Genomic DNA, 27,750 nt, shown 5'->3' on the forward strand with positions numbered 1-27,750 from the left:
GAGGAGGACTGGAAGCGTACTGCCCTTACTAATAATGATTCCGGGTTACCAGCGTCAACGTCATAACGCAAGGGGGTGACGTGCTGCTGCGTGTTTCCGTTTCCAGGCACGAAGCAGGTAGGCAGTAGGCACTGCTCTGCAGCGGGTGTGTACTGTGCAGCGCTGTGTAGACGGTGGCGGGCAGCAGGTAATGAGTACAGTTTTAGTTTCATTGGATTGTATGTGTCCGTTCCCTTGTAGTGTACGCCCCGGCAGCCCTGTGCTAGTGGCTTTAGCCGCCAGCTCCGGGGCCTATTGTGCTCCCAGCTCTCATTGTTTGTATGTGGCCGGTCTGATATATTACCCGTGATGAGTGAGCCCACTCTGATGTTGCCAATATTTGTGTGTATATTTGGGGTGTAAGGTAAAGCTGTTTATGGTTGTTAAGTAGTGATTTTTCAACAGTATCATCATGAATACCTATTTCACATTGCAAAAATAACCCAGGTTTATCTGAAAAGGCCTTTTTAAATTCACCGGGTCCAGCAACCTGGCATTCCGACACTGGTAAATGATTGGGTCGGACTTGCTGTACAGTGTGATTGGGTAGCACAGGTTGAGTGACCTGGGTCTATCTACGTCACACTAGAAAGGTCCGCATACACTGTGCGCGTTGGGCCCGATTTTACCCACTTTATCAGGATTGAGCTGATAAATCGGATTAAATATACCCAAATCACATGTGTATGACATTTGGATGCGCAGTCCTGAACTCATTAGAGTTGGTTGGGCTGCACATAAGATAAATCGTATGTGCAGCTATCAGCGGAACATTGCGGGTGCTTTGTAGAACCTGTGAAATCCAATACAGTCCATGTAGGTGCCAGCAATGCAACAATCTGCAGAGCAGGGAAGCGCCGAGCAGGAGAGGCGTTCTGCACCCCCTGCAGCAGCTAGCAGGATATTTGAAAATTTTAATACATAAGAATAATCTGACACTGATTCTTTTATTTTTAAATACTACATTTGACCCTATTTAAACACATTTACCATAGTAGTAAACTCCCATAAAAATACTTCCTCTTACGGTGAATACATGCGGTAAAATTTAGCATACAATTATGACTATAGTCAAAATTGCATCTTGATCGCACAAGTTTTTTTTTAACCTTTTAATCCATACAGCACAAATCAAAGCCAGATAGACAGGGCATCATTGACTGTATAGTGGAGATCTGTACTATATAGTAAAAATTGCATGCATGTCTTACTGGCTTGCTTTGCGATTTGATTCCGATCGCATCGGGATCAAATAGCACGGCTGTTGACCGTGTGTACACACCATTACTTTCAAGAAAAACTTTCATGTGTTTTGAACTGTTTAAAACTTAAAAAAAAATACACTGAACCATCATGTTCACAGGTGCTCTGTGTAATGCCAACATAACTACAGTCAATGTTACATTGGCAACTTCAATAGGGTAATTCAAAACCATTGTAGTTCCACCTCTCTACTTAGGGTGTCGCTATCTGCTGTGGTGCTTTTAGCACAGGTCTGGTCTGCTTATCAGTACTGAATACCGACAACACTATGCTAGAAGCACCACAGCAGAGAGGGACACAGCAGGCAGGTAAGAGGATCTGCATGGTTCTTGATAGATGCAGGGTGCTAGAATAAACACTATTGTTAAATGTTATTGGGATTCCACAGTGTTACTGCTCTGGTAGTTGCTTAGATAAAATTGTCTCACTATTCTGTTTTTTTTTTTTTTTTTTTTTTTTTTTAGTGAGGCCATGGCGAGCCAAAGGATTACACGAGATACTTTTGATGCTGTAGTTCAAGAAAAGATGAAGCGATACAGAGTAAGCATGGACCAAGCCATCTCTGATACCGTAGAAGAGTTTCATTTGGATGGTGAGTGATATTGGCCTTGTGTCATGTGGTTTGATAAACTATCATCCTAAAATGTGCGCACAAGTGCAATTCTCGTTCTAGTTTATCTCTATTTTTACCAATGATTCTGGTTATGTAAACCAAAATGATGATGATGATCTTTCTTAGCTAAACCTTTCAGTGTTACCCAGTAAGAGAAGAAAATGGCCACAATACAATTTTTTAAACAGATATGTATACATAAACAATTTGCAAAGTCTTGTTAGGCCTCGTACCCTTTGATTTTGTGTACTATCTAAGTATACAGTAATCACATCTGGGGGGGGGGGGCGGCAGCTTGTGGTATTGTCATTGTTAGATCAATGCTCTCCAATCCAGAATTTCACATGTAAAATTCAAGGGTGTCTGATATGGTGAAGAACGTTTTAATAAAAACACAGTAAAAACATGAACAAAGTGAGGCAAAGTGAGGCAAAGTGGACGCTCACCCAGCATATGGTCTACATAAAATGCGGACATGCGAGCATATGTAAACAACAATCACAGGCATCCCTGGTTGGGGTTCAGGTCACACAATGCCCATGCTCGTTTCTCCAATCCAACACGTTGCAAAACCCAAAGTTTCTTCAAGGCATATGGCGGAAGTGTGCTGGTGCTGATATTTATGCTACCATTTAAAAAAAAAAACTAATGCCAGACATGAAGTTCCTATTAACTATTCCTGTCTTTTTTGTGGAACGTTCCCTTTTCAGGTGCTTTCAATTGCGGCTATGACTGAGATCTCCTACTTCAGTTTTCCGCATGATAACTGAACCAGAAGTGACGTATGCGTTCCAGATGTCGCACTTTCGGATATCTTTTGCATTCCAGCTCCATTTTCTTCGGTCTGCCGCTTATTTCAATTATATTAAGGTGGCCTCATTATTCAGGAGCCATTTTGTTGGAGATATAAGCAAATACTGAAAATTAGGCACTTATAGTGATTTAATAAGCACAATTTATAAAAGAAGATAAAAATACTAAGATAGTTTACATAAACCTGTAACGTTAGCGGTTATGTGAGTGTGGTAGTAGGCTGAGCCCTCAGCCGGGACCGCTGTTTAGGACGGCCACGGCGTACCCTACACTAACTCTATTGACCTCCTCGGACAGATGACCATAATCTGCAGGTAGCTAGGCATCTTTAGTCGCCGCATTTGAAGGCGCCCGCTCCAACCCTGATGCCACCAGGTCTTAAGTGGTGACAAGACTGCGATCGTCAGAGGTAGTGTCAAGGGGTGATCTAGCTAACCAGCGCTATCTGGGGATGAACACCCTGCCTAACAGCACCAGACCAAAGACGGGTAGTGCGACCCAGTCGCAGACACCAGATACAAATTGACCGGGGCCCCTCCAACCAAAACACGGCAAAGTAAACAGAGTACACAATAATAAATGGCACCGCAAAACAAGCGTATACCCACTACCGTGGGCCTCTCTTCAACTGGGAGAGCAGGACCAGAGGAAATACAGGACAACCAAGGAAACAGGGCAGCTTGGCAAACAAGTAAATAAAGGAAAAAACAGAACCAGGCTCCACTGGAGCACTTACGTGACTTGAAATGGATGCAGCGAAAAGACCACAACACCCAGTTGCCCAAGATGGAAGAGTGAAGGCTGGGAACGACTGACAGGACAAGACAGGAACGCTGACCAGGACTGCAGTGAGGCCAGGACGCACTGCAAAAGCAATATCACCGGCGGGGCTAAGCCAGTCCAGATCCCTTAAATGGGATATTCTGGCCAATCAGACTCCATGTAAGATCAGGCCCCTCTGATCCTTAATGGATCTCAGGTGGCCAAGCACACGCTGCCCGGCACCCTCCCCGTTGCTATGCGACTGGGGGATGCGGCCTGTACAGATTCTGCGTCCCCCGGGTGGAAGTGACGCGCCGAGACCCGGCGTCGCCTGGTGAAAGTGACCAGCGCAGCCCTGCTCTGGCACTTTGCTGCGACACAGCAGCAGCGGTATCCGCGCCGCTGGCAAAACTATTTTAATTCAAAATCCTTGTTTAGTCCACCCGGAGCAAAGTTTTTAAATTTAAAAATCATAGTCCTTTCATTCCATGACAGGGTGGCTGCGACATCCCCTCCTCATCTACATGGATTAATTTTATTTTTTTCAAGATATAAAAATGATTAATAAAATACACATTTTATAAGTTTTTATTCGAATACTCATCACATTGATTTTAAAATGGCATGTGTTTCAAGCCCCTTCCGGATGTTTCTGATATGCTCACCCCTCCTAGATTTAAAAGGTCTACTAAACTTATTGCATTTACACTCAATGGCATATAATACGTTACAAGAGTGACAGGTTAAAAAAATCCTTAATTGTGTGTTTTTTTCCTGTTAACACATTAGTTACTTTTGCTCAAATTATTCTTCACGTTTTTACAACCGACACATGGACAAAGCATCTTCAGAAACTAAAATTGAAGAAACAGTAAAAATTTTCAATTTAAGTGAACACCTTCTACTGCAGTTTGCTTAAACAGCATAATAATAATAATAACCAATTATTTATGTAGCGCGCACATATTTTGCAGCATAATATTCGTTCTAGGGTTAATTTTGTTAGGAGCCAATCAACAGATAAGAACATCTCTTCAATGCACTACAGTTAGAACAGATTATAAACTATATGAATCAAAAATGTTCTTGAAATTCATATTTTTCTGAAATGCAGTTGCCATTGTATTGGTGTTTGAAAGTTTTATTGGCAAATGACCTGTGTCCTCGAATTGGTGGATACTACAGGAACTGAAGAGTACCTCTTTCAAGAACTTAGTTTTGCACACAGATGGGAAAGGGGGCATAATGGAAATTTTCAAATATACGGGATTGAGAAATTTAAAATTCTTCATCTAAGTGGGCTGAGTGGTTCTTATCTGACACCTAATTCTTCGTATACGTAGAATAACTGACCCTTAATTGATCTAGCAATGCACCGAAATAAGTTGAAAACTAGCGTAGAAGGTATGTTGTGTCAGGAGTCCGATATAGGAACTAAATGATCCTTTGGCTTAAAACGTAAGTCATTATGTGCTCTCTGTAGACAACTCCACTGTATAAAATTGTTCCTTCAAACTTATATATATTGTATGTTTGGGTTATCTGTCACATGCATGTTTATATCAGCGTTTTTCCCAAACTCTGCCATGACCGTCCAAGTTTAAAGGATATATCCATGCTTCAGTACAGATGATTACATCAAATTAAGTGACTAGTGTTGAAGTATGAATAGTTCTAAAAACTTAGCTGTAATTAGAGTTTGGGGGAAGTTGTTTACATTGTACATCTACACGTTGTGGCTTATCACATGAGCGGTACCTATTATATATGTGTATATATTTGCTTAAAAACAGCAGCCCTGCTTTGTTTGAAAGACTTGCATGCTAAAACAATGGTTTGGATATTACATTTAGTTTCTCTTCTTTTTAGCAGGGCCTTTAAAGACAAGAATGTCAATGGATACTTATGAGTCACTGCGGAGAGAAAGACAAAGATACTCGCTTGGTGATATGCCTCGTGACTCTTTGAGTAGAAATTGGGACGTTGACCAAAGAAGAGACCATATTTTACATGAGTCATACCCTCGGGAATTAGGCGGGGAATCCTCAGTTGGAAGACTTTCAGATAAATTTTTAGACAGGTGGAGTTCTGCTGATTTGCTCTTAAAAGAGCGGTTATATCAAGAAGAGCTAAATGCTTCAAACCGTCGAGTCCGTGATCCTGATCAACTACGGTCTTTGGAGCGTAGTGAGTCCTTTTCTCGAGATCTGAAACTTGGTCGCAGAAATTGGGAGATTGAGCGTGACTCTTTTCATGAGCCAGAACTGTACAGAGAATTGCGTTCCCCTCAAAGTGCAGAGCTAGGTCCTAGGCAGGATACGTTCAGGTCACAGGGACAAATGCCCCAAAACCAGACACATGGAGCAATACGAAATCCATTAGGCTTTCAATCCAAGAGTGGTGGTATAGGTAAACGACAAGCTCCTAAAGAACAGTCAGACGACTTGGAAAGCAACAACCCCTCAATCAAATTCAGCATGCAGATACGAAATTGGGCCAAATATAACAACACTGACCACCAAAGAGAGCACTCTGCTCTTTTCAAGGTGCCAACTGAATCTTGTAAGATGTTTTTGAACTGCTTCAAAGGGCCCATGACTTTGTATCATAAAAATAAGTGCTTTTCATGTATTAAAAATGTCAACCATCCTGCTTTAAAGAGTCCCAAAATAGATAATGATCTCTTGGATTTGTTAATTGAAACAAAAACCGTGTCTGCGAAAAATGATTTCTTTGAGGTGATCAAGCCCTTTGACAAGGAGTTGATGATTATTCAACAGAATTTGCTAACGTGTGGGACTCCATCGTTAATAGCCTGTATGACATATGAGCTGAAGCATGCTATCCTTACAGATCCACAGCAATTGCTTGATGCTCTGAGGAGCACTGTGTTTTTGTGCCGGCAAACCATTGTGCTTATAGGGCAAACGTTTGCCATGATTACTGCTGTAAGACAGAATAACATTTTGGAAACATTGGGAATTAGTGAAAAAGAGCTGACCCCTTCAGATAATCCAAATTTCAAGGATTCATTTCTGTTTGGAATGGAATTCATTTCGCAGCTAAAATTCTGGCTTGGTAAGAGTGGCAATAAGTTCACATTAAAATCCAGAGGTGAGCCTGCTATGGGAACTGTTGCTGCGGATAAAGAAAAAAAAGTAAAGACTGATGTAAAGAGTCAAGGTGGGTATTTTAATATAATAATACTGCAATGAAACCAAATTTTATAGTTTTATTTTGAGTACTAAGAAGTTTGAGTGGCCTATAATTGAAAATGAAGAAAGAGGAACCCAGGCTTGATGTAGGTGAGTTTATTTTTTAACCGTGGCAGATGAAGAAGAAATCCCTCATACAGATATATAGGGGGTTATTCATCATTGTGTCTGTGCAGGCGCGTTTCTGCGCATGTGCAGATGTAGGGTGCGTGCACCCACGGTGAACTTTCGGTTCGCTGGGCAGTGTTGAGTTTTAGGAATCATATATCTCTCTTATCCCAATAATAATTATTGAGAGTGAAATATTATATAAAATATATTTATTATATCTTGTATTGATATAACATATATATATATTTGACATCTGCAATTATATTTTAATATACTTTACAATACAATATGCAGAGTACTAATCAATCTAATTCCCAAAATATAAGAGTTCTAGACTTGTAATTTTAGCTCAGAAAGTCTGATATTTATTTACAGGCAAAACAAACCATTACAGAATACATTAACACAGTAATTGATGTATATGCTATTATATATATATTAATATACGCCTCCTTGCTTATATTACCTAAAACGACATTAAAACAATTGACAGTCCTAGAATGCTATGATACTGACATAAATTATACCTATACCCATAACCGAACATTCATAGCTACCATGTTTACTGTCAGACTCTCACTCCAGCCCGTTCCTTGGTTCCTCTCGCTTCTGATGTCTTCTCTGATCTGAACTCACTACTAACTATCCATACCTCCCTTATATTACAAACTTCCCCCATTGGGTTTGCCTGTTCTCAGGGCATTATGGATATTCCCAGATGTCAAGTTTTATGGTTTTCCTGTTTGTTCAGATGTTCTAGCAGGTGGGCATGGTGGGAACTTGTGTTTGATGGCATTTTGACATTGTTTGTTCTCTTTGAAGCTCGCCTGGTTTATTCCACCTCTAGGGTGTGACTATAAACAGTTGTATCTTGTCCTGTAATATAACTAGACAATAGCAAGACATATACAGTCTGTGCTAAATAGTATATCCTTAAATACCCGTTTGTCTTATTGTTCTGTTATTTGCATCCTGGGGTGTGAAGTACATTACTTTGTTTATACTTGGTTAATAAGTATTATGTAACTGGGGGAATCAACACATCTATATCTGCTAATTAGCATGCCTTAGACATTTTGTCTCCTAAATGAATTCAGTTGCATTTGATATGTTACAAAGTGGTCATTCATATTATTTAGTAAAACAAGCTAAATTACAATGTCTAAACATTAAACTCTGATATCCTACTTATTAAGCTATTCCTGTTTTTATATACACATACATAATATATACTATGGTTAAAATCACATTACATTAATGATGGTATAAAACAATATCTATATGCCTATATGGTAACAGCAGCTCCATTACCATATGGGAACATCCAGCGTTTCATGGGCATTCCCATGAGAATGCTGGGCGTTCTCATGGTAATGAGGCCATGATGCGGGGACATCATGTGCACGCATATGGAAGTGACTTTTATATACGTGTACCTTCCACATCTTTCGATGGTCGGCGACCATCGAAAGATGTGGAAGGTTACCCATAGCATGCAAATAGATGTCTATGCTAAACATCCATTTGCAGCCTGTGTGGGCAAACCCGCTCTGCGAGGGGGGGGTGGGGGGGACTTGCAATTCAACCAGAATAACCCCCATAGTCACATTCAGCTTTGTCAATGAGCATCCCAATCATGGCAAAGCTTGAGATTCTAGTGTACTTCTGGACTATGATGTACTCTTGCATGCTTCACCATAGGAATACATGAGGGCTGCAGCTAGTCACAGCCCGTCATACTAATGTTTACCTGCAGCTACATCTGTAAGTTGGCGAACACCCTTCTACTGCCAATTGAGTTTTTTTTTTTGTTTTCTTAGCTTTACAAGGCAGAATATAACCAATTATTATAACCTGTTGTGGGATTATTAAAGGCTAAATTTGATCATATATAGGTCTCAAATTTTCAAAACTAAATGTGATTATTTAGATCAGTTGTTTAGCTATAATGTCATTAAGCGTAACTTCCTCTTCAATGACTTTAGGTGTTTCAAAAATAATTCAGTATTCCCATATCTAGCAGCATATCATGTTTTCCAAATTTGTTACCTTTTAAATAAAACAGTTCAGTGAGGCCATTAAAGTGACAGCACAACTGGGCATTTTTCCTTGTGAGGCAGCATATTTGTGTGGTTAGCTGGTCTACAGTGCTAAGGATATTATTACATATTTGTGCATGTACTTGTATATTCTGTACTGGTTACCCAGTTGAAGGCAATTCATCTTGTGATTCTTATCACTTATTCTTATATGATCACTTTATCTTGTGATTTTAACTTCTACTTATTTCTTGACGAAGGAAAAGCATCTGCCTCAAAAGATGTTGCAACAATTGATAAGCTTCTGGAACACGCCAAAAAAGGAGATCAGATAGGAGGTGAAAAGCCTGCATTTTGGTGAGTGTTTTTTTAATTTTTTTAAAGGGGGGAAATTACAGGGCACGTGTTAGAGTCCTCTAAAAAAAAAATCGTAGAACTGGAAAATGTTCAGAGAAGGGCAACCAAACTGATAAAAGGGATGGAGACCTGTGGCTATGAGGAAAGACTAGCCAAATAGTGAATGTTTGTGCTAGAAAAGAGACCCCTAAGGGGTGACCTGCTTAACATGTACGAATATCTTAAGGGCAATTACAATGATCTGTCAAATAGCCTATATACTGTAAAATCTGTTAATAGGACACGCACTTAGACTGGAGGTGAGAAGGTTTTAACAACCCTTAAGGAAGGGCTTTTTTTTTCGATCAGGGCAATAAACTTAAGGAGCTCTCCCATGTGAGGTGGTGTCTGCAAATATAATAACATCATTTTAAATTAAAGATAGACAATTAATCATTTATTAGATGAAAACATCCAGGGATATAACCGGTAATCGGAGGTTGACCTTGGAGTGTAATATATATATATATATATATATATATATATATATATATATATATATATATATATATATATATATATATATATATATATATATATATATATATATATATATATATATATATATATATATATATATATATATATATATAATTTCGAAAGAGACCGCACTCTCACTTGTAAAGTAGTAATTTCTGGGGTGTTCACAAGGGGTTAACATGGTTCACCATGTGCCCCAAACATATCCAGAGATCCCTCCCTTGTTGGAGGGGGGGAAGTGAACACTCTCCTTATAATATAAATAAAGTCACTGGGGTTGTAAAGTCAACAATAGAAATTTTAATCCAATGTGTACAGTTCCATCACTGCCCCGACGTTTCGGTCCACAAACGGACCTTCCTCAGGGAGCTTTTAGATGGTACATCAGCGTAGGATATTTCCTACGCTGATGTACCATCTAAAAGCTCCCTGAGGAAGGTCCGTTTGTGGACCGAAACGTTGGGGCAGTGATGGAACTGTACACATTGGATTAAAATTTCTATTGTTGACTTTACAACCCCAGTGACTTTATTTATATTATAAGGAGAGTGTTCACTTCCCCCCCCTCCATCTCTGGATATATATATATATATATATATATATATATATATATATATATATATATATATATATATATATATATATATATATTCTAACCTACTAACAATAACAGTTACCGTGTAACTGTTATTCGGAAATGAGTGAATGCTGTGTACACACGGTAAGATGACTATGTAGTAAACATTGCATGCAGATCGCACATGTTTTTTACCTTGCAATCCCGATGCGCGCTCCCATGACCGCACAAACCAAAACCCAGATAGACAAGGCAGCAATGACTATATAGTGCAAATCTAATGCAGATTGTATGTAAAAAGAACAGAGATAGCAAAGATTGCATAGCACTCGAATCGTAAGTCGAATAGCAAGGGTATCTCACAGTGTATACACACCATAATGCTACTACATTTATAAATATCCAATTTCATTCATTTTGGCCCTTCCGAGCAATATTAGTCAAAATATCTTTCAGGGTGTATGCGACTGATGTGCATACTTGCCAGGTGTTCGTCAGCTGTGCATGCAGCTCAATTAGGATATCTTTAAAAGAAAAAGCCAAAAAACTGTAGCTTGATCTTTCGTCCAGGACACTGGGTTCAAGGGAAATTACTCATCAATGTCTTTCAGTGTACACACTTAAAGATATTTTGACCAATATCGTTCAGAAGGGCCAAAATGACCGAAAATGGTCCAAAAAATTGTACAATGTATGCACCTTTAGAGTTGATGGACCATATCCTCCACAGCAACATGAGTAACTTAAAAATAGAAAATATTTCTCTTGTATGAAGTGTAGACTGGAGTGAACTTGGATCAGTGATGGCATTTTGTTTTAATATCTACAAAGATGGCAGGTATTCTATATGAAAGAACGAAGTTCTTTTAAAAACTTGGAGTTTGTGTGGGTACTTCCTGTTCATAAATGGGCTTACAGCCGTTGTTAAGAAGGTGTATACAAACCTAACTCATTTCCGCACATATGGAGTATTGGATGCATCTGGCTCAACATCTGCGGCTAATACTCCTGCAAATAGTTATACATCCCCCCCCCCCAAGCAGCAGTACAAAAATTCCTGCTGACCACCATGTTTTTCTATCCGCTTGAACGTAACCATACTATAATCTGCCTATGTCAGAAATGTACAGGTGTAAAAATACACATGTACTTGTGCCCTCTTAGTGTGTGCAAAGTGATTTGTGCTACTCAAACCAGGATTCTCCCTGAAGTCCAATGTTCCAAGAGATGTTCAGTCGCTTTTTTTTAGACCGCCCTCTGGTGGGTGAATAATTTATGAATATCTCAGGTCCTGTGCTTGGGAATCCTGCTTTTCTGACATTGGGGAGGATGGGTTGCTGCTCAGATTATTTATATGAAAGGCATTTCACTAATAGGTTTATGTATTCTAGGTGGTTGTTTGCTAAGGACAGCAATGAATATAAATATTATCGTCAAAAGTTTGGAGAGTACCAGAAAACCGTAGGCCAAATGTGTGTAAAGAATACACACACTAAAAAAGCCAAGAAGTCCCCTGAGGAATTGGCTTGTGAGTCGGTGAGGGCCATGCTCTATGCCAGGAAGGTCCATTCCTTAAAGAAGAAGCTATTCAAGTGTGTGGCATATTCAAGGAAGCAGAAGCTGCTCAAAGCTACAAGAATGCGATCCAAAAAATCTTCTATAAAGGTAGTAGTGGAGGTTACCCAGGAGGTACAACCAGACAATGCTACGGTATCAACATATGAGACCTCTGCTTGCAAAGAAGTTGTATTGGAGAGAACACCAGACAAATGTTCTACGTCTGCTACTACTGAATCGGAGACTGTCAAACCAGTTGCTAAGGAGGCTGTCAAACCAGTTGCTAAGGAGGCTGTCAAACCAGTTGCTAAGGAGGCTGTCAAACCAGTTGCTAAGGAGGCTGTCAAACCAGTTGCTAAGGAGGCTGTCAAACCAGTTGCTAAGGAGGCTGTCAAACCAGTTGCTAAGGAGGCTGTCAAACCAGTTGCTAAGGAGGCTGTCAAACCAGTTGCTAAGGAGGCTGTCAAACCAGTTGCTAAGGAGGCTGTCAAACCAGTTGCTAAGGAGGCTGTCAAACCAGTTGCTAAGGAGGCTGTCAAACCAGTTGCTAAGGAGGCTGTCAAACCAGTTGCTAAGGAGGCTGTCAAACCAGGAGCTAAGGAGGCTGTCAAACCAGGAGCTAAGGAGGCTGTCAAACCAGGAGCTAAGGAGGCTGTCAAACCAGGAGCTAAGGAGGCTGTCAAACCAGGAGCTAAGGAGGCTGTCAAACCAGGAGCTAATATAAAAGAAGAATCCTCTACAGACCAGACTATGGATGGTAGGTATCTGCCATGTTTGTTAATTGTGATTAGGAGCTTGCATTTGAGGACACTAATCTAATTGGAGACCTTTTTTATTTATTTATTTTTAAACACAATCTTATCTAATTTTGAAGGCATGTGTTCACAGCTATAAAATGGGAAAATTTTCTCTTGGTGTACTCATTACGTTATGCCCCACATATCCTGGCAACCTAGGCATCTGCCTAAAGTTGCCTAATGGTAGACCTGACCCTGCCTATACTAATGATGGTAATTTATAGGAAGTGTGTTCAGGCAAGAGAAATCTCTTTTTCAATGATTATAATACTTTGATAAATGACCCCTAGCAGTGAAATTACCAAGATCTATTCAGGGAGGTTGTCCCAAACATCTTGGAGAACTAAACCCCTCTAGATGAACAGTTTAATTTTTTTTATCATTTGTAGGGACCATGTTATGTATATTCTGATCTAAAAAAAAAAATTCTCAGTTGTAACTGAATTATTAGCTATACCTTATTTTGTAGATTTTATATTTGTATACCTTGACATTTTATTTATTCTGATTTTTAGTCAATGAGAAGACCAAGGATACTGCTGTAAAACTGGCACAGTTTGTTGTTCAGATGGGTCCAGAAATAGAACAATTCAGTATGGAAAACAGTGTTAACAACCCAGAATTTTGGTAAGGGTGACTTCACGAAATATTCAGCACAAAGAAGGGTCTTATGTTACATTGGAGATGTTTGACTAAAAATAAAATAACGCTGTCTATTCCCCCTCCGCAAAGGTTTTTACGTGAGAAAGATAGCCCAGCATACATTTTTTATAAAAGAACACTGGAAGAGATGAAGCAAGCAGAAGAACAGAGGGCATCTGATGATGAGGATGTTCTGCTAGATGAGGGAGATCTTCAGAACACAAAGACAGAAGATGGCCAGCAAGATGCGGAGATGGAGGCAGAGTGTGAAGCTGCAGAGACTCCAGGAGCTGCAACAGCGGCACTTGGCAAAATGTCTGCTACAGCTCGACCTCACCCGATAGCTCGAAAGAGAGTAGCAAAGCTGAAGGTTGGCATGCTTGCACCCAAAAGAGTGTGCCTTGTGGACGAGCCAAAAAGTAAGACTATGCATAATTTTATTTCAATTCCAATTTGTAGTTTAAACCAGTGCCTTATGGTGCCGATACACGGTGCGATAGATACCATGCATTTTGAACAAGATCTGATCCTGCAGCACTTTCTTTTTGGACTGTATGATGTGATGTGCGCAGGAGCATCGCATTGGCATCCCACCACCCACCATTCGTTTCTGCTCTCCTACCTTATTCAGAGCTAACCAATGTTTTAGTTTTTTAGTTTGATCTTCCATGGCCATACAGATGAAGGATTATGGGGAGATGTATCGAGCAGTGTATATGGTTGCTATTGGCAAATTCTCTCTTGGTCCATTTATTCACTTTTACACTGGTTAATATTTTTTTATGTTTTAAGAAGGTATTATGCAGCACATTTCTTCAGCCTATAATTTCAAAGGATGATTACCAGCTTTTACTTCCTCCAGCAATAAAATAGTATTCACAAGATACCTACCAGACCATAATCTGTCATACAATGCTGAGCAAAGACCTCCATCTAGTTCTTTTAGTTTCTCACAGTGTTTTGTGTTTTTATTCTTTAGTACATGATCCAGTACCTATTGAATATGAACGTCCCCGAGGACGTGGCAACAACAGAAGAAAGGTAGATGGAAGGGATTGGGTGGAGATGGGCTTTAATGGTGGGTTTTTTTTTTTTTTTTGTAAGCCACACTTGTCTTCTATTTTAATGGTAGAAAATGTTGTATGATAAATGAAATGCAGTGGAAGGCTGCTCTAGGTCTATGATGGTGAAATAAACATTACTGGTTAAGAGATTTTAAAATGAATAGATATAGGATTTGAGGTACAATACCATTCAAAGGTTTGGGGTCAAATTCGTGTTTTACATGAAAACTGACTTATTTATCAAATGAGTTGCAAAATGAATAGAACATATAGTCAAGATATTGGTAAGGTTAAAAATGATTTATATTTTATACTTTGTCCTTCAAATTTGCTTTTGTCAAATAATTCTCCAATTGCAGCAATTACAGCATTGCAGATCTTTGGTAATCTGAAGAAAGGTCACCTTACACTTCCTGTAGCACCTCCCACAAGTTGGATTAGCTTGATGGGTACTTGTGTACCACATGGAAAAGGTGATTCCGCAACAGCTTAATGGTGCGCTGGCCACTACATTAGACAGAATACCAGCTGCCTGCTTCTTCCCTAAATAGTTCTTGCATAATTTGGAGGTGTGCTTTGGGTCATTGTCCTGTTGGAGGAGGACATTGGCTCCAATCAAGCACTCTATGGAATGCATGGCATTGCAAAAATGTAGTTTATAGCCTTCCTTATTCAAAATCCTTTTTACATCGTACATTTCTCCCACTTAACCAGCACCAAAGCCGAACCAGACCACCAAATTACCTTCACCATGCTTGACAGATGGCGTCAGGCACTCTTCCAGCATCTTTTCACTTGTTCTGCGTCACACAAAGTTCTTCTGTGTGATCCAAACACCTCAAACTTTGATTTATCAGCATCCCAGAGTCGCCTCTTCATTGTAGGTGTTGACACTGGCATTTTGTGAGTACTATTTAATGAAGCTGTTTTCACATTTTCTGCCAGAGTCCTTGGCGCTTCTTCCCAGTGTTATGCTGCCCACCTTCACCTAATGTGGGACTATTCTTTAAAGCCCCAATTCAGATAATAAAACAAGGGTTATTTGATAAGGGTGTGGCGCTACTCTGGGTTATTCATAGGTTTATTCTTAATACTTCTCTTTCTAATACAGTGTAGAAATTCTCCTTTTCTCTTTTCTGTATGCTTTTACCTTACAGATTTATGTTGGAAGAGGTAGAGATCAGAGAGAAGGGGGCGTGTTTTAGTGGGAGGGTAATATTCACTCGTCACAACACTGACAGACAGAAAGGGATGTATCCCAGTGTGTGGAAATTCCTACCTCACTTACACAGTAATGTAGTGAGGATACGTATTATCTGGGTTTCTTTTTGAAATAACAAGTGTTATATTTCCGTGGAGGCGTACCTCACTTACATAGAGCAAAACAATGCTTCTCACATCAAGGTATCTTTTTTTTATATGTACTGCGTACCGATACTCACGATATCTGTAGGGTTACTCTCATAAAGGTATCTTTTCTCATGCGAAGATTTCAGTATAGGTAATTTATTATGGTATAAAATTTCAAAAAACAATATAAAATAAGAACTGTCTGCTGGTGGGGAGGCAGCTCCGTTTCTCCTGGAGTGGGCAGGGCACAGATACAGGGCTGCTGACCGGTAAAGCAGACTCCGTATAGTAAAAAAAAACCCTGTCCTACCTTCCTTCCTTCCAAGAGGGCAGTTTGCTGTCAAGGAAAAAAGGGACCTCCAGCAGAGAGTAATGTCACAAAGAATAGCAAGTCCTCCTGCCTACGCGTTTCGAGATCCACATCTCATTATCAAGGCATGGAGGGCTTGCTATTTATGGAGTGTTTATCCAAGATGGCGTCACTTCTGCTTCCTTGTTTCAAAGTTCCTTTTGTATATATGTGATTATTAAAATATCGCATGTTCTTCAATATCGCAATTGGGACATGCAACTAAATCGCCTTTTAAAAAAAAAAATGAATCACATATATACAAAAGGAACTGTGAAAACAGGAAGCAGAAGTGACGACATATTTGATAAACGCACTCCATAAATAGCAAGCTTGCTATTCTTTGACACTACTCTCTGCTGGAGGTCCCTTTTTTTTTCCTTGACCGCAAACCGCCCTCTTGGAAGGAAGGTAGGACAGATGGTTTTTTACTATACAGAGTCTGCTTTACCGGTCAGCAGCCCTGTATCTGTGCCCTGCCCACTCCAGGAGAAACTGAGCTGCCTCCCCACCAGCAGACAGTTCTTATTTTATATTGTTTGTTGAAATTTTATACCATAATAAAATACCTATACTGAAATCTTTGCATGAGAATAGATACCTTTATGAGAGTAACCCTACAGATATCATTGTGAGTATCGGTACGCAGTACATATAAAAAAGATACCTTGATGTGAGAAGCATTGTTTTGCTCTATGTAAGTGATGTACGCCTCCACGGAAATATAACACTTGTTATTTCAAAAAGAAACCCAGATAATATGTATCCTCACTACATTACTGTGTAAGTGAGGTAGGAATTTCCACACACTGGGATACATCCCTTTCTGTCTGTCAGTGTTGTGACGAGTGAATATTACCCTCCCACTAAAACACGCCCCCTTCTCTCTGATCTCTACCTCTTCCAACATAAATCTGCAAGGTAAAAGCATACAGAAAAGAGAAAAGGAGAATTTCTACACTGTATTAGAAAGAGAAGTATTAAGAATAAACCTATGATTAACCCAGAGTAGCGCCACACCCTTATCAAATAACCCTTATTTAATGAAGCTGCTAGTTGAGGACCTGGGAAGCTTCTTTCTCAAACTAGAGACTCTAATGTACTTGTCATCTTGCTCAGTTGTGAGCCGGGGCCTCCCATTTGTGCTGTTCTTTGAAGGGAGTAGTACACACCGTTGTAGGAAATGTTCAGTTTCTTGGCAATTTCTCACATGGAATAGCCTTCATTATGAAGAACAAGAATAGACTGTCGAGTTTCGCATGAAAGTTCTCTCTTTCTGGCCATTTTGGGAGTATAATCAAACCCACAAATGTGATGCTCCAGATATTCAACTAGCTCATCAACTAGCTCAAAAGAAGCCAAGTTTTTTTATAGCTTCTCTAACGAGCAAATCCATTTTAAGCTGTGCTAACCTAATTGCACAAGGTTTTCTGTTCAGCCATTAGTCTTCTAACGCGATTAGCAAGCACAATGTACCATTAGAACACTGGAGTGATGGTTGAGGAAATTGGCCGCTATACACCTATGTAGATATTCCTTTGAAAAACAGACCTTTTGCAGCTAGTACAGTCATTTACCACATTAAATTAATCAGAAATACATTCTATACGTGAAATTCTCTTCATTGAACTAAACAGTGCTTTTCTTTAAAAAAATAAGGACATTTCTACATGATCCCAAACTTTTGAACACTAGTGTGCATGGTCGCTATTTTATTAACCGCTTCAGTGGAAGGTTAATTTTTGGGGTACTTTTTAAATTGTGCTGGGGTGTCGTTAAGGGGGATCCTCAGCGTGAACGCTGATTTCCGGCCACCTCCACTGCATCCGGGAATCAGCATAAGTCTGGTCAATAGGAGTCTGGGGAGCATTTAATTCTGATTCCCAAGCCACTACGATGAGAAAGTGGTGTAGCCAACAGTGCAGCTCCGCCCTGAAGATTTCCAGGGATACCACTGAAGAGGTTAAGCTATACTGGGATCTTTGTGTTTAAATCTAATGAAGAAAATACGAACGGTCAGCTGTGTGAACCCTGCACAATAATTGCCTGGGGCAAGATCTTTCCTTGCAGCCTCTGGAGCTTTCAGGAAAAAAATTTACATGCAGTCCTCTGCATGTAAAGTGCGGTGTAACCAGTGGCAGCTCCTACACTATGGTAGTCGGGGGACTGTTGCTGGCCACGATGCTCTTGCTAGTCCTCGCTGCTGCTGCTCCTCAGGTACCCGGCACCACTATCCCAGTGTTCCTGGTGCCTGTACAATGATGACAGGCACCAGACCTGGAGCATGTGTAGTACTGACGTCTGTACTTTGCATGTGACCAGCTTCTGTTGACTGCTTCGGCAACATCTCATAGAAGTGAAATCTCTGTCCTGGCACCTGTATAATACAGATGACAGGCCCTGGGACCTACGCATGCGCAGTACCAACCCCTGGTGCTGTGGGCTGTTACGTCTACAGCCCATAGAAGCCAGAGGTAGGCCCGGAGGGAGGAATGGCCTTGTAATGGGACTGGCATGTCGGACTTCCATAGGAAGTTATTTCCTGTCACAGTGAAGCCAGTGCAGTCTCAGACTGCATCTGGCTGCACTACAGCGGAGGATTTTGCATGGGGGGAGGTAAAAACTGCCACTGGGTGTAACCCTATTGATTACGCATTTTTATGTGGAATCCATGGGTTTCTGAGCATTACCTAAAGTTTTTAATGCTTGGGGAAATGACTACGTAATTGGGTGGCTCTGGACGTTTTTTTGCTCAATCAAGTCTTTCAGATGGGTAAAATGTACAAATGTCAGTACACCATTTCTCTCGAAAGTCTTGTAATGCACAGTTTGATTTATCTGTCTGTCTTTTCTTTCCTTCCTCCTAAAGAAACCAGCAGATTTAGAGTTTGCCAATAAGAAGCTAACGCAGAAGAATGTGGGGTTTCAGATGCTGAGCAAAATGGGCTGGCAAGAAGGTCAAGGACTTGGATCCGGCGGATCAGGGATCAAAAATCCCGTAAAAGTGTATGTTGCATGAATAAGTTTAATAATCATGTTTCTAATGCTTATTGTAAACTTGTATTCCTCCTGTTTAGTATGCATTACTGTAGTGATACCTGGTTTCAAGCTCGGAATTTTATTTTGAATCACCAAACAAACCGTATGGCTTTAGATGAACTCCTGCAGAATAATGGTCTGCAACAACCTTAAGGTTTGTGGCACACTTGGGAGCTCTGTGTTTAGGGCCTACGGTAATTTAACAACACTTGGAATGTGGTGAATTCAGCCCTGTGAACGTCTTCAGCTAGTTATGCACTCACTAGGCTCTTCCTTGTGTGGAGGGAGGGCCGTGGTCAGCTGGGGGCGAAAGGAGAACTCGGCCATGGGAACGCCCAGCATTTTATAGGTATCACCCTGTAAATGCTGTGCGTTCCCATGGGAATGCAGACAGGCCGAAACCTGCCAGGGGCGGGTGGCTGACATCACACGACATCAGCACCCGCCCCGTATTCGGAGATGTGTGATCCAGGATAAAAGTACAATGCAATGTGTTCCTTCAGTAGCTGGAATATATTACTACACTTGTAGCTTAGTGTAAAGGTTGACAGGCACTGACTATGCTCAAAGTACAATGTCTGTTTCTCTTACATAACCTGCTTATGCTACTTTTCTCAGGGGCTCTGTCTCTGCTGGGGAGGGCCTGGGTGTTAAAGTAAAAGAGACCACAGAAACCACAGGTGACAACTATGATGCTTTTCGGCAAAGAATGATGAATATTTACAAGCAGAAAATCACTAAACAATAATTAGGTAAGCATGTGTAATATGTATCTTTATTGTAAATTTGTGCAATGGAGTCTTTCCATATCCACGTAAACCACTTTTTTTTATTTCTTTTTTTCTGCTATGCCAGAAAATAAGTTGTGGCGTATACCATTTTTGAATTGGTGCTTTTCATTCAAGAAAGTTGTTGAAAATTTTGTATGTGACCTTTTTCATGGTCACTTGCGTTTTGCACTGCTTCTCTACAGTAGAGGTTACCCAAGGGCAAGTGTTGCGTGCATTTCTTTCCCTCACAGGTTGGGTTTTCATGCCCTGACTGCATCTCCTAGTTCTCAATCACTGAGGCTGAAAGATCGGACGCATAGCATATTACGTGATTTATTTGCATCTGCGTTATTCCGACCATGGACTCCGTTGTCCATCTACTTCTTATTGGTGCCAAATACTAGATAAATAAACATTATAAACAAATAGAACTAGCAACGTTTGGCACAGAATATTGGTTGTACCACAGCTGTTTTGTGTAGCTGTTTTTTTACTTTTGCATTTTCTTCTGATAGTCTGCTTCCATTTCTCGCTCAGGCGCTTCTTCTCTGGCATCACAATTTGCTGTTTAAGCCAGAGGTGGAAAATTGAATACAAACCGAAATGTTGGTTCCGTTTTTGTGGATGTTTTGGGAAATAAAGTGATTTGGGCACTTTTTTTTTCCCCTCCAAAAATGATGTCCATTTGAATTTTTGCAACGGGGTCTCTTTGTTCATGTGGCACTTACTGTGGGCAGTTTCCTGCCATGACACATCAGTTGCAGTTTGATGTTTTTGAGAATAAGTAAGGTAGTTACTTGGTCACAGAAAATACTGTGTGCTATATTCCTATTTAGTGATGACTTTAGCGCTACCTTAATGTTTAATGTGTCTCCAGAGGCATTTTTGGTTTTATACGGTTTCATCTATTAAACCTTCTGATCGGACATCTGTGAATTGTGTTGTGTTCATAAACTATGAATGTTTCATGACATGTGAAACCTTTTCAGCCTAAAATATAAACCTTAAAATGTCATTGTTGCAAAGTATCTTTTATTTTGATACTTTTTAAAACAGACTGTCAGAAACCAATATTTGCTACACTTGTCTTTTTAAACCAAAACACTGCATGGTTTATGTTTTAACCGGTTTCTTGTTAAACCTGGTGTTGAAAAGATTTTCTTTGAGGGATGTGCCCCAAATCACAGCACTTTCAGATGTGATTACATTTGGATGGCAGTCCTTTTTTTTATTTAAGTGGGCTGAATTCCCCTCCAAAAATCAGTGAGCAGTAAACCTGCATTACGCTGTTTTGGGTTTGCCCTTAATGGCATGGAACCACTTGCACGCTTGGTTGGGCCTATATGTATTTGCAGAGTCTGTTTGCTGCCATAAAGTATTCAGTCTGTCTTTTTTTTTTTTTTTTCAATTTTACAGGAACCCTGAAGACTAAAGAATTCCAACAATATGTTTTTCTATATGTTCTGGGTCTTGTAATGCGACCGTTTTTTTTTACTTTGGTGTTCAGACAGAAATGAGCAGCATCTGTATGACCACCCAGCAGTTTTAAGTCTTCAGTAAAGTCTGGGGTTATTCCGTGAGCAGTGGAAGATACGTTTATAAAGTCAAGACCGTGTCTTCCTGTTCTGCTGTGCATTTAGTTTGAAGAAGAGCTGACCCTTTCTTTTTATTTTTTTAGCTGCGTAGGAATTGTAGGACAGATTTCATTATTACATAAACATTATTCAACCGTAGATTGTTACTATGTCTGCTGCTTAGCGAACAAGTTCTGTTCGAAGTTGTGCAAATCTGTTAGGATAAGTTTGCACGCAAAGTCCCTTTTTTTTTTTTTTTTTGGTGGAAAATGACACATTTCTAGAAGTCCTCAGAGCAGCCACTAAACAAACCCTTGGGTGAAATGTGATTTGGATCCTTGCAAGATATATATTTAAGATCTGATCTGTTGATTCAGTACTTTAAAGGGAATGTTTTTGCATATACACCAATTGTCATGCTTGGCCTCAAAGCAATAACATTTTCTAATAGTCTTGTATAATATTTACCTGTACCCACTACAATGTTGATGCTCATAGCCTTCACAGAGTTCTCTCTAGAAGCATGAACTGCCAGAAATTGGCAGCTACCAGAGCTTGCTTCTGAGCTGCAAAAACTTTGCTGCATAATCTTTAAACAAAGAACCCATGCAAACTAAAGTTAATATATATAGGAAACTGGTGCACCCACTGCAGTGATTAGTTGTGAATAATTTAGAGCAATAATCTCCTTTTTATTGGTTGCTTTATTTTACTTCAAACCTAACAAGGTCAAAATGTTTTCAATATATGAGATGGAGACTATCCAGACAATCGTGCAATATCATTTTACCACGTTTAAAAATGCTTGTCAAATCTAAAACACATCTAAAAGTGTTTTTGCGATTTGACAAATACTCTTAAGCTATATTGTGCAAATGTGGGGGATATTGTCCTAGGGGAGATATGAAGCATTAATCAAACAGACCAGAACGTAAAGGGTTATGGTGTGTACACACAGGGGCGATATGGCTTCCGATGTTCCCGATATAGTGAACATGGAAAGCCATATCGCATATTAATTGTCGGCTTTTTAGGGCTAACGAGCCTGATGCGCTGCCAATGCTCACTCCCGAGTGAGCGTAAATCGCAGCGATATAGTGAGGGCAGGCAAGACTATATAGTGCAGATCTGCACTATATAGTCTAAATTTTCCCTCTGCAGCATGCCGTGCTATGCGAGTCCCGATGCGATCTGATCGGGACTCGCATAGCACGGCATATCTGCTGTGTGTACACACCTTTACTCTGGATTGTTTTGTTTACTCACATGTGTCGCAGATAAACACTGTAGTGTACACACCAGTGTCCTATGCATATTGGATGTTTTAAGCTAGTACTTGGGTGGAACTGATATTTAGGATAAGGCACCGCGCGCAAAATATTTTAGCGCTATGCGGTGTTCCCGTAAATTTTATTCTAACTGTAATATTCACAAAGCTAGTATCTGGAAATATTCGGTAAGTAATGTTATACGTCTGTGTTGAAAAATGTTTTTGAGGGTAGAATGTGACTATTCTATGTTAAAATTGAAATCTGACTTTAAAACAATAAAAAAAGGAATGTGTCTTAAATAAAGGAATGTTTAATTATATTTTGGCTCTGCATCAGTGTTTCTTGCTGTGAAACTTCTTTGCATCTGAAAACATGTACTTGAGGCTTATATCAAAGTATTTGTGTTCTGCTTTCTTAAATAGTTATGTATTCATAAAGTTAAGCAACAAGTATGAGAAAAACAGACTAGGCAGCTAAACTGCATTTTATTATATTTTTTTTACACTGCTCATTGATTTCTACAGGTTCTGTCCTCTATGGCACAAAGATAGGCAGATCACCTGGGGGAAATATATCTTAGAAGCTTATGCCTTGCTGTCACTAAGTAGGTCTCATGATGTATTTTATATGTTCCGCCCCTGAATTAACAAAAGCTCATCACGTACAAATAAAACATATTTTTACAAAAATATACTGATTCAAGCAATGTAATACGGCCAGATTGGTAAAATCGTTTAGTAAAAGGCACAAAATAACTTGTATGCAATTTAATGTCAACTTTTCTTTTTTTCAAGTGTCTGCAGTATGAAAGGGATTCAAGAACAAATGTCATCTTAAATATTTTTCTATATAATTAAATTAGACAAATCATATGGGGGAAGCTAAAGGATAACATTCCACTATGCCCCTGAATGGTTAAAAATGCACAAACAAACAGTAGAGCACCCAGATAGTACGTTTCTATTTACTTAAAGAAGCTGACTTAAAAAATATTTGAGATGGCTAAATATTTGTAATGGGCAAATGATCGAAAAAGGAAGTAAAGGTGCCCATACACTGACATTTCTCCCGTGCATTTTGTACTGCATCGATATTGGATCGCACACTATCAAATTACATGCTATTTGCATGCATCCAATCCAAGGGCAGTATGAAAAAGTATGTGCAGCACATACTTTTTGCACTGTGCGATGAGATGCCCGCGGAAGTGCACATCTCACTGTGTATGAGCCCCTTAATAGATCAATTCTATTTACTGAATATGCACTCGACCTTTTGAGTGTCAACATCTGTGAGAGATGTTATTTGTCTTTTGTTATGTAAATTAAAATAAAAAAAATTGTGTAAAAAAGATTGTTTCCTGTATAAGGACATCATTACAGGTTATTCTGATGAATAAAAATGTTTGGCAATTTTCACACCTATTTTCATAAATTCACTTTGCACTCAAAGGGTTACGAGTCACGCTCTGGTCTTTACTGGACAATTAATTTATTTGCAAGAGCAGGAATTTCTCATTTGTGACATTTCAGTATAGTAATCCTGAAAAAAAATCCTAAAACAATTGTCACTTAACTTACCATGTGCTTGTTGTCCAATAGTTCTAGCTTTTTAACCTCCTAATTCCTTCTGATGGAACAGTTATGTGGAGAGAATCAGAAAGGTATATGCATAGTGAAGTGCCATTTAATACATACACAAAACAAATTCATACACCACAAGATAAAAATTACATAGATGATAAAATCGCAATGACAGGATTTAAAATAGCAGCAAGGAAAAATCCAGAAATGGCAGGACAAATCACAATTTACCAGACCGGATGAAACAGACTGGCAGTTCTTAAAGTGCCTGTGTGCAATGTCCTGGTGCAAAACAGAAGTACCAGTCCCAAGCTTCCACCAGTAACTGTGTGAGTCCGCACTCCTGGTTCTCCTACATCAGGTATGTCCAACGTTGGCCAGATGTTATGAAACTACACATCCCAGCATGCTTTGCCACAGTTTTGCTATTAGAGAATGCTAAAACTATTGCAAAGCCTGCTGGGATGTGTAGTTTCACAACATCTGGAGGGCCAGCGTTGGACATGCCTGTCCTACATGATGGACCAATGCGTTTCAATTCCCACAGAAGTCTTTGTCAAGGCCAAAAATCAGTTTGCCTCCTGTCCAAAAAGAGGCGTTTTTATGTCTGGAAAAAATTCCTAGTGTATAGAGGTGTCCGCTAATTGCAAACTACATTTCCTATAACACAATACGTTTTGACTGGTAGTTCCGTTAACGTGACCCCACCTTTTTCAAAGTGAGGCTTGGAACTCAGACCTGCGTCTGAATCACTTCTGAGTGCGGCGGCAACTTTCTCCCTGAACAATACTACATGCTTAGCAGCTGTTCTGTTTTTACCCACCGGTTGTTAACCCCTTACCGCCGCAGCCTGTTTTTGCCTTCCTGACAGACGTTTTTTTCAAATCTGACAGGTATCACTTAAGTGGGGATAACTTTTTTTTGCTTTTACTTATCCCAGTGATTTTGAGATTGTTTTCTCGTGACACATTGTACTTCAAATTAGTGGTAAATTTTGGTAGATACAGTCTGTGTTTTTTTGTGAAAAATACCAAAATGTCGTAAAAAAATTGAAAATTTTGCAAAATGTTAAATTTTCTGCTTGTGAGACAAATAATCATACCACTCAAAATAGTTAATAACTAACATAGACCATATGTATACTTTATGTTTTCATCATTATTTCAACCTCCTTTTAATTTTTTTGGACACTAGGAGGCTTAAAATATGAATAGCAAATTCTCAAATTTTCAAGAAAATTTCAAACACTGATTTTTTTTTAGGGACCAGTTCAGTTCTGATGTGACTTTGAGGGACTTGTATGTGAGACACCCCCATAAATGATGCCATTTCAAAAACTGCACCCCTCACAGTATTCAAAACAGCATTTTGGAAGTTTGTTAACCCTTTAGGTGTTTCACAGGAATTAAAACAAAGTGTATGTGAAATTTCAAAATTTCATTTTTTTTTGTGCAGATTTTCAATTTTAATACATTTTTCTAAGGAACACAGTAGATTTTACTAGAGAAATGTTACTAAAAATTGATTCCCCCAATTCTTTTGTTTTTATAAATATCCTATATGTGGCCCTAGTGTGCACGTTGACCAAACCACAGGCTTCATAATAGAAGAAGCACCTACTTGATTTTGGAGCCTCCTTTTTATGAGATTTTTTAGGCACCATGTAGGTTTCTAGGCACCATAAGATGCTAAAAGTTAGGAACCCCCCACAAGTGACCCCATTTTGCAAACTACACCCCTCAGGGAATTTATCTAGGGGTATAGTGTAAATTTCAAACCCCCAGGGGTTTCACCAATTTTGGTACAACTGGGCTGTGAAAATGAAAAATTACATTTTTTTTACACAAATTCTGGCTCAAAATTTTTCATTTTCACAAGGAATGAAGGAGACAAAGCACCCCAAAATCTGTGCCCCAATTTCTCCCGAGTACGGCAATGCCTCCATATGTGACCAAAAAATACCATTTGGGTGCATGGCAGGACTCATAAGGGAAGGAGTGATATTTGGATTTTGCAGCACAGATTCTGGTGGAATGAATGGTGGGTGCTATGTCGCATTAGCAAGACCCCCGAAGCACGGTGAAATGATGAACCTAATAATCCATAGATGTGTGGTATATTTTAAAGCACTCCTTCATACATAGGCCGGGTTTGTCGGGGCAAGTTTCACAGTGGAAAATAGTTTGCTTTCGTATTCTCTTTTTATAGCAAACTTTGCACCTTTTTTGTGTCCTGCCCTTTTTTCCAGTGGAGGGGATTTTGTTAGGAAAATGCTGCCCTGATACAATACGAGGGCCAGTACTAGAAGTACTGGGGCCAGTACTAGAAGTACTGGGGCCCTCTGCCTGCTGGTTCCCAAATATTAGGCCCTTTATGACTTCCTCTTGAAAGTGCATAAATGTCCCCGTCTGGCTGGTAGAACGGAATAGTACGTAAGCGTTATACAGTGCCATCTGGATGATATACACGGCCAGCTTCTTATACCAGATTTTTGTTTTCCACAGGGCACTGTACGGCTTCAGTACCTGATCTGAAAGATCCACTCCGCCCATGTACTTATTGTAATCTAGGATACAAATAGGTTTTGAGGTGTTGGTACTGGTACCTCGTACAGGGACGGAGGTGATACTGTCTCCGTGAATTGTTGTCAGTATAAGGACATCCCTCTTGTCCTTATATTTGACCAACAACATATTTTCGGTGCATATTCCCCTGCTTTCACCCTTTCTCAGTAATTGGGCAACGTGCGTTTTTGGGAGGCCTCTTTGGTTCTTGCGCACAGTACCGCAAGCTGCTGTACCTCTTGAACCAAGGGCCTTAAACAGGGGGATGCTGGTGTAAAAGTTATCCACATAGAGGTGATAACCCTTATCCAGGAAGGGGTGCACTAAATCCCAGACAATCTTTCCACTAACACCTACGAGGGAGGGGGGGGCATTCTGGCGGTTCAATTCTTGTGTCCTTCCCTTCATATACCCTAAACCTGTGGGTGTACCCTGAGGTACTTTCGCACAGCTTATACATTTTTATGCCATACCTTGCCCTCTTATTGGGAAGGTACTGGCGGAATTTAACCCTTCCTTTAAAATGTATAAGGGACTCGTCTACACAAATGAATTTTTGGGGGCTGTACATCTCAGCAAATTTGACGCTGAAATGATCAATGACCGGCCTGACTTTGAATAGCCGGTCAAAGGTGGGATCATCTCTGGGTGGGCACTGTGCATTATCGTTGTAATGCAAAAATTTAAGGATCGTCTCAAAACGAGTCCGGGTCATGGCCATACGATGAAGTGGGGTGCTGTACAGAACATCTGTACTCCAATATTGCCTAATTTCTGGCTTTTTAACTATGCCCATATGTAACACCAGACCCCAAAACGTCATCATCTCTACTGCATCTACAGGGGTCCACCTAGCAAATGATGACGTGGGGTTTTGGGCAA

At 39.8% G+C, this 27,750-nt stretch overlaps 1 protein-coding gene across 4 annotated transcripts; it reads left to right on the forward strand.

The window, feature by feature from the left end:
• The first annotated feature begins 3 nt into the window (after window positions 1-3).
• On the forward strand, window positions 4-23,040 carry SUGP2 (SURP and G-patch domain containing 2). 4 transcript variants are annotated; one of them, XM_083180496.1, is made up of 11 exons: window positions 4-117; window positions 1,767-1,894; window positions 5,360-6,673; window positions 9,116-9,212; window positions 11,700-12,622; window positions 13,178-13,289; window positions 13,395-13,723; window positions 14,284-14,345; window positions 18,937-19,073; window positions 19,725-19,858; window positions 21,293-23,040. In XM_083180496.1, the coding sequence occupies exons 2-10, from the start codon at window positions 1,774-1,776 to the stop codon at window positions 19,852-19,854; spliced, it is 3,225 nt and encodes a 1,074-aa protein (XP_083036622.1). In that variant the 5' UTR covers window positions 4-117; window positions 1,767-1,773; the 3' UTR covers window positions 19,855-19,858; window positions 21,293-23,040. The 4 variants fall into 4 exon arrangements, with proteins under 4 accessions (XP_083036622.1, XP_083036631.1, XP_083036616.1 ...); XM_083180505.1 differs by having other exon boundaries at window positions 5,363-6,673; XM_083180490.1 differs by having other exon boundaries at window positions 49-187.
• The last annotated feature ends 4,710 nt before the right edge of the window (window positions 23,041-27,750 follow it).

This window comes from Crinia signifera, chromosome 1 (assembly GCF_055691185.1).
Source record: "Crinia signifera chromosome 1, ASM5569118v1, whole genome shotgun sequence".
In the NCBI taxonomy this organism is placed as follows: Eukaryota; Metazoa; Chordata; class Amphibia; order Anura; family Myobatrachidae; genus Crinia; species Crinia signifera.

Excerpts from the sequence above, each read along its gene's own strand:
- SUGP2 (XM_083180496.1), top strand. The coding sequence starts at position 1,774 with ATGGCGAGCCAAAGGATTACACGAGATACTTTTGATGCTGTAGTTCAA. Across the intron at positions 6,674-9,115 it reads GACTGATGTAAAGAGTCAAG|GAAAAGCATCTGCCTCAAAA; the intron begins GTGGGTATTTTA and ends TTCTTGACGAAG. Across the intron at positions 19,074-19,724 it reads ATCAAAAATCCCGTAAAAGT|GGGCTCTGTCTCTGCTGGGG; the intron begins GTATGTTGCATG and ends TACTTTTCTCAG.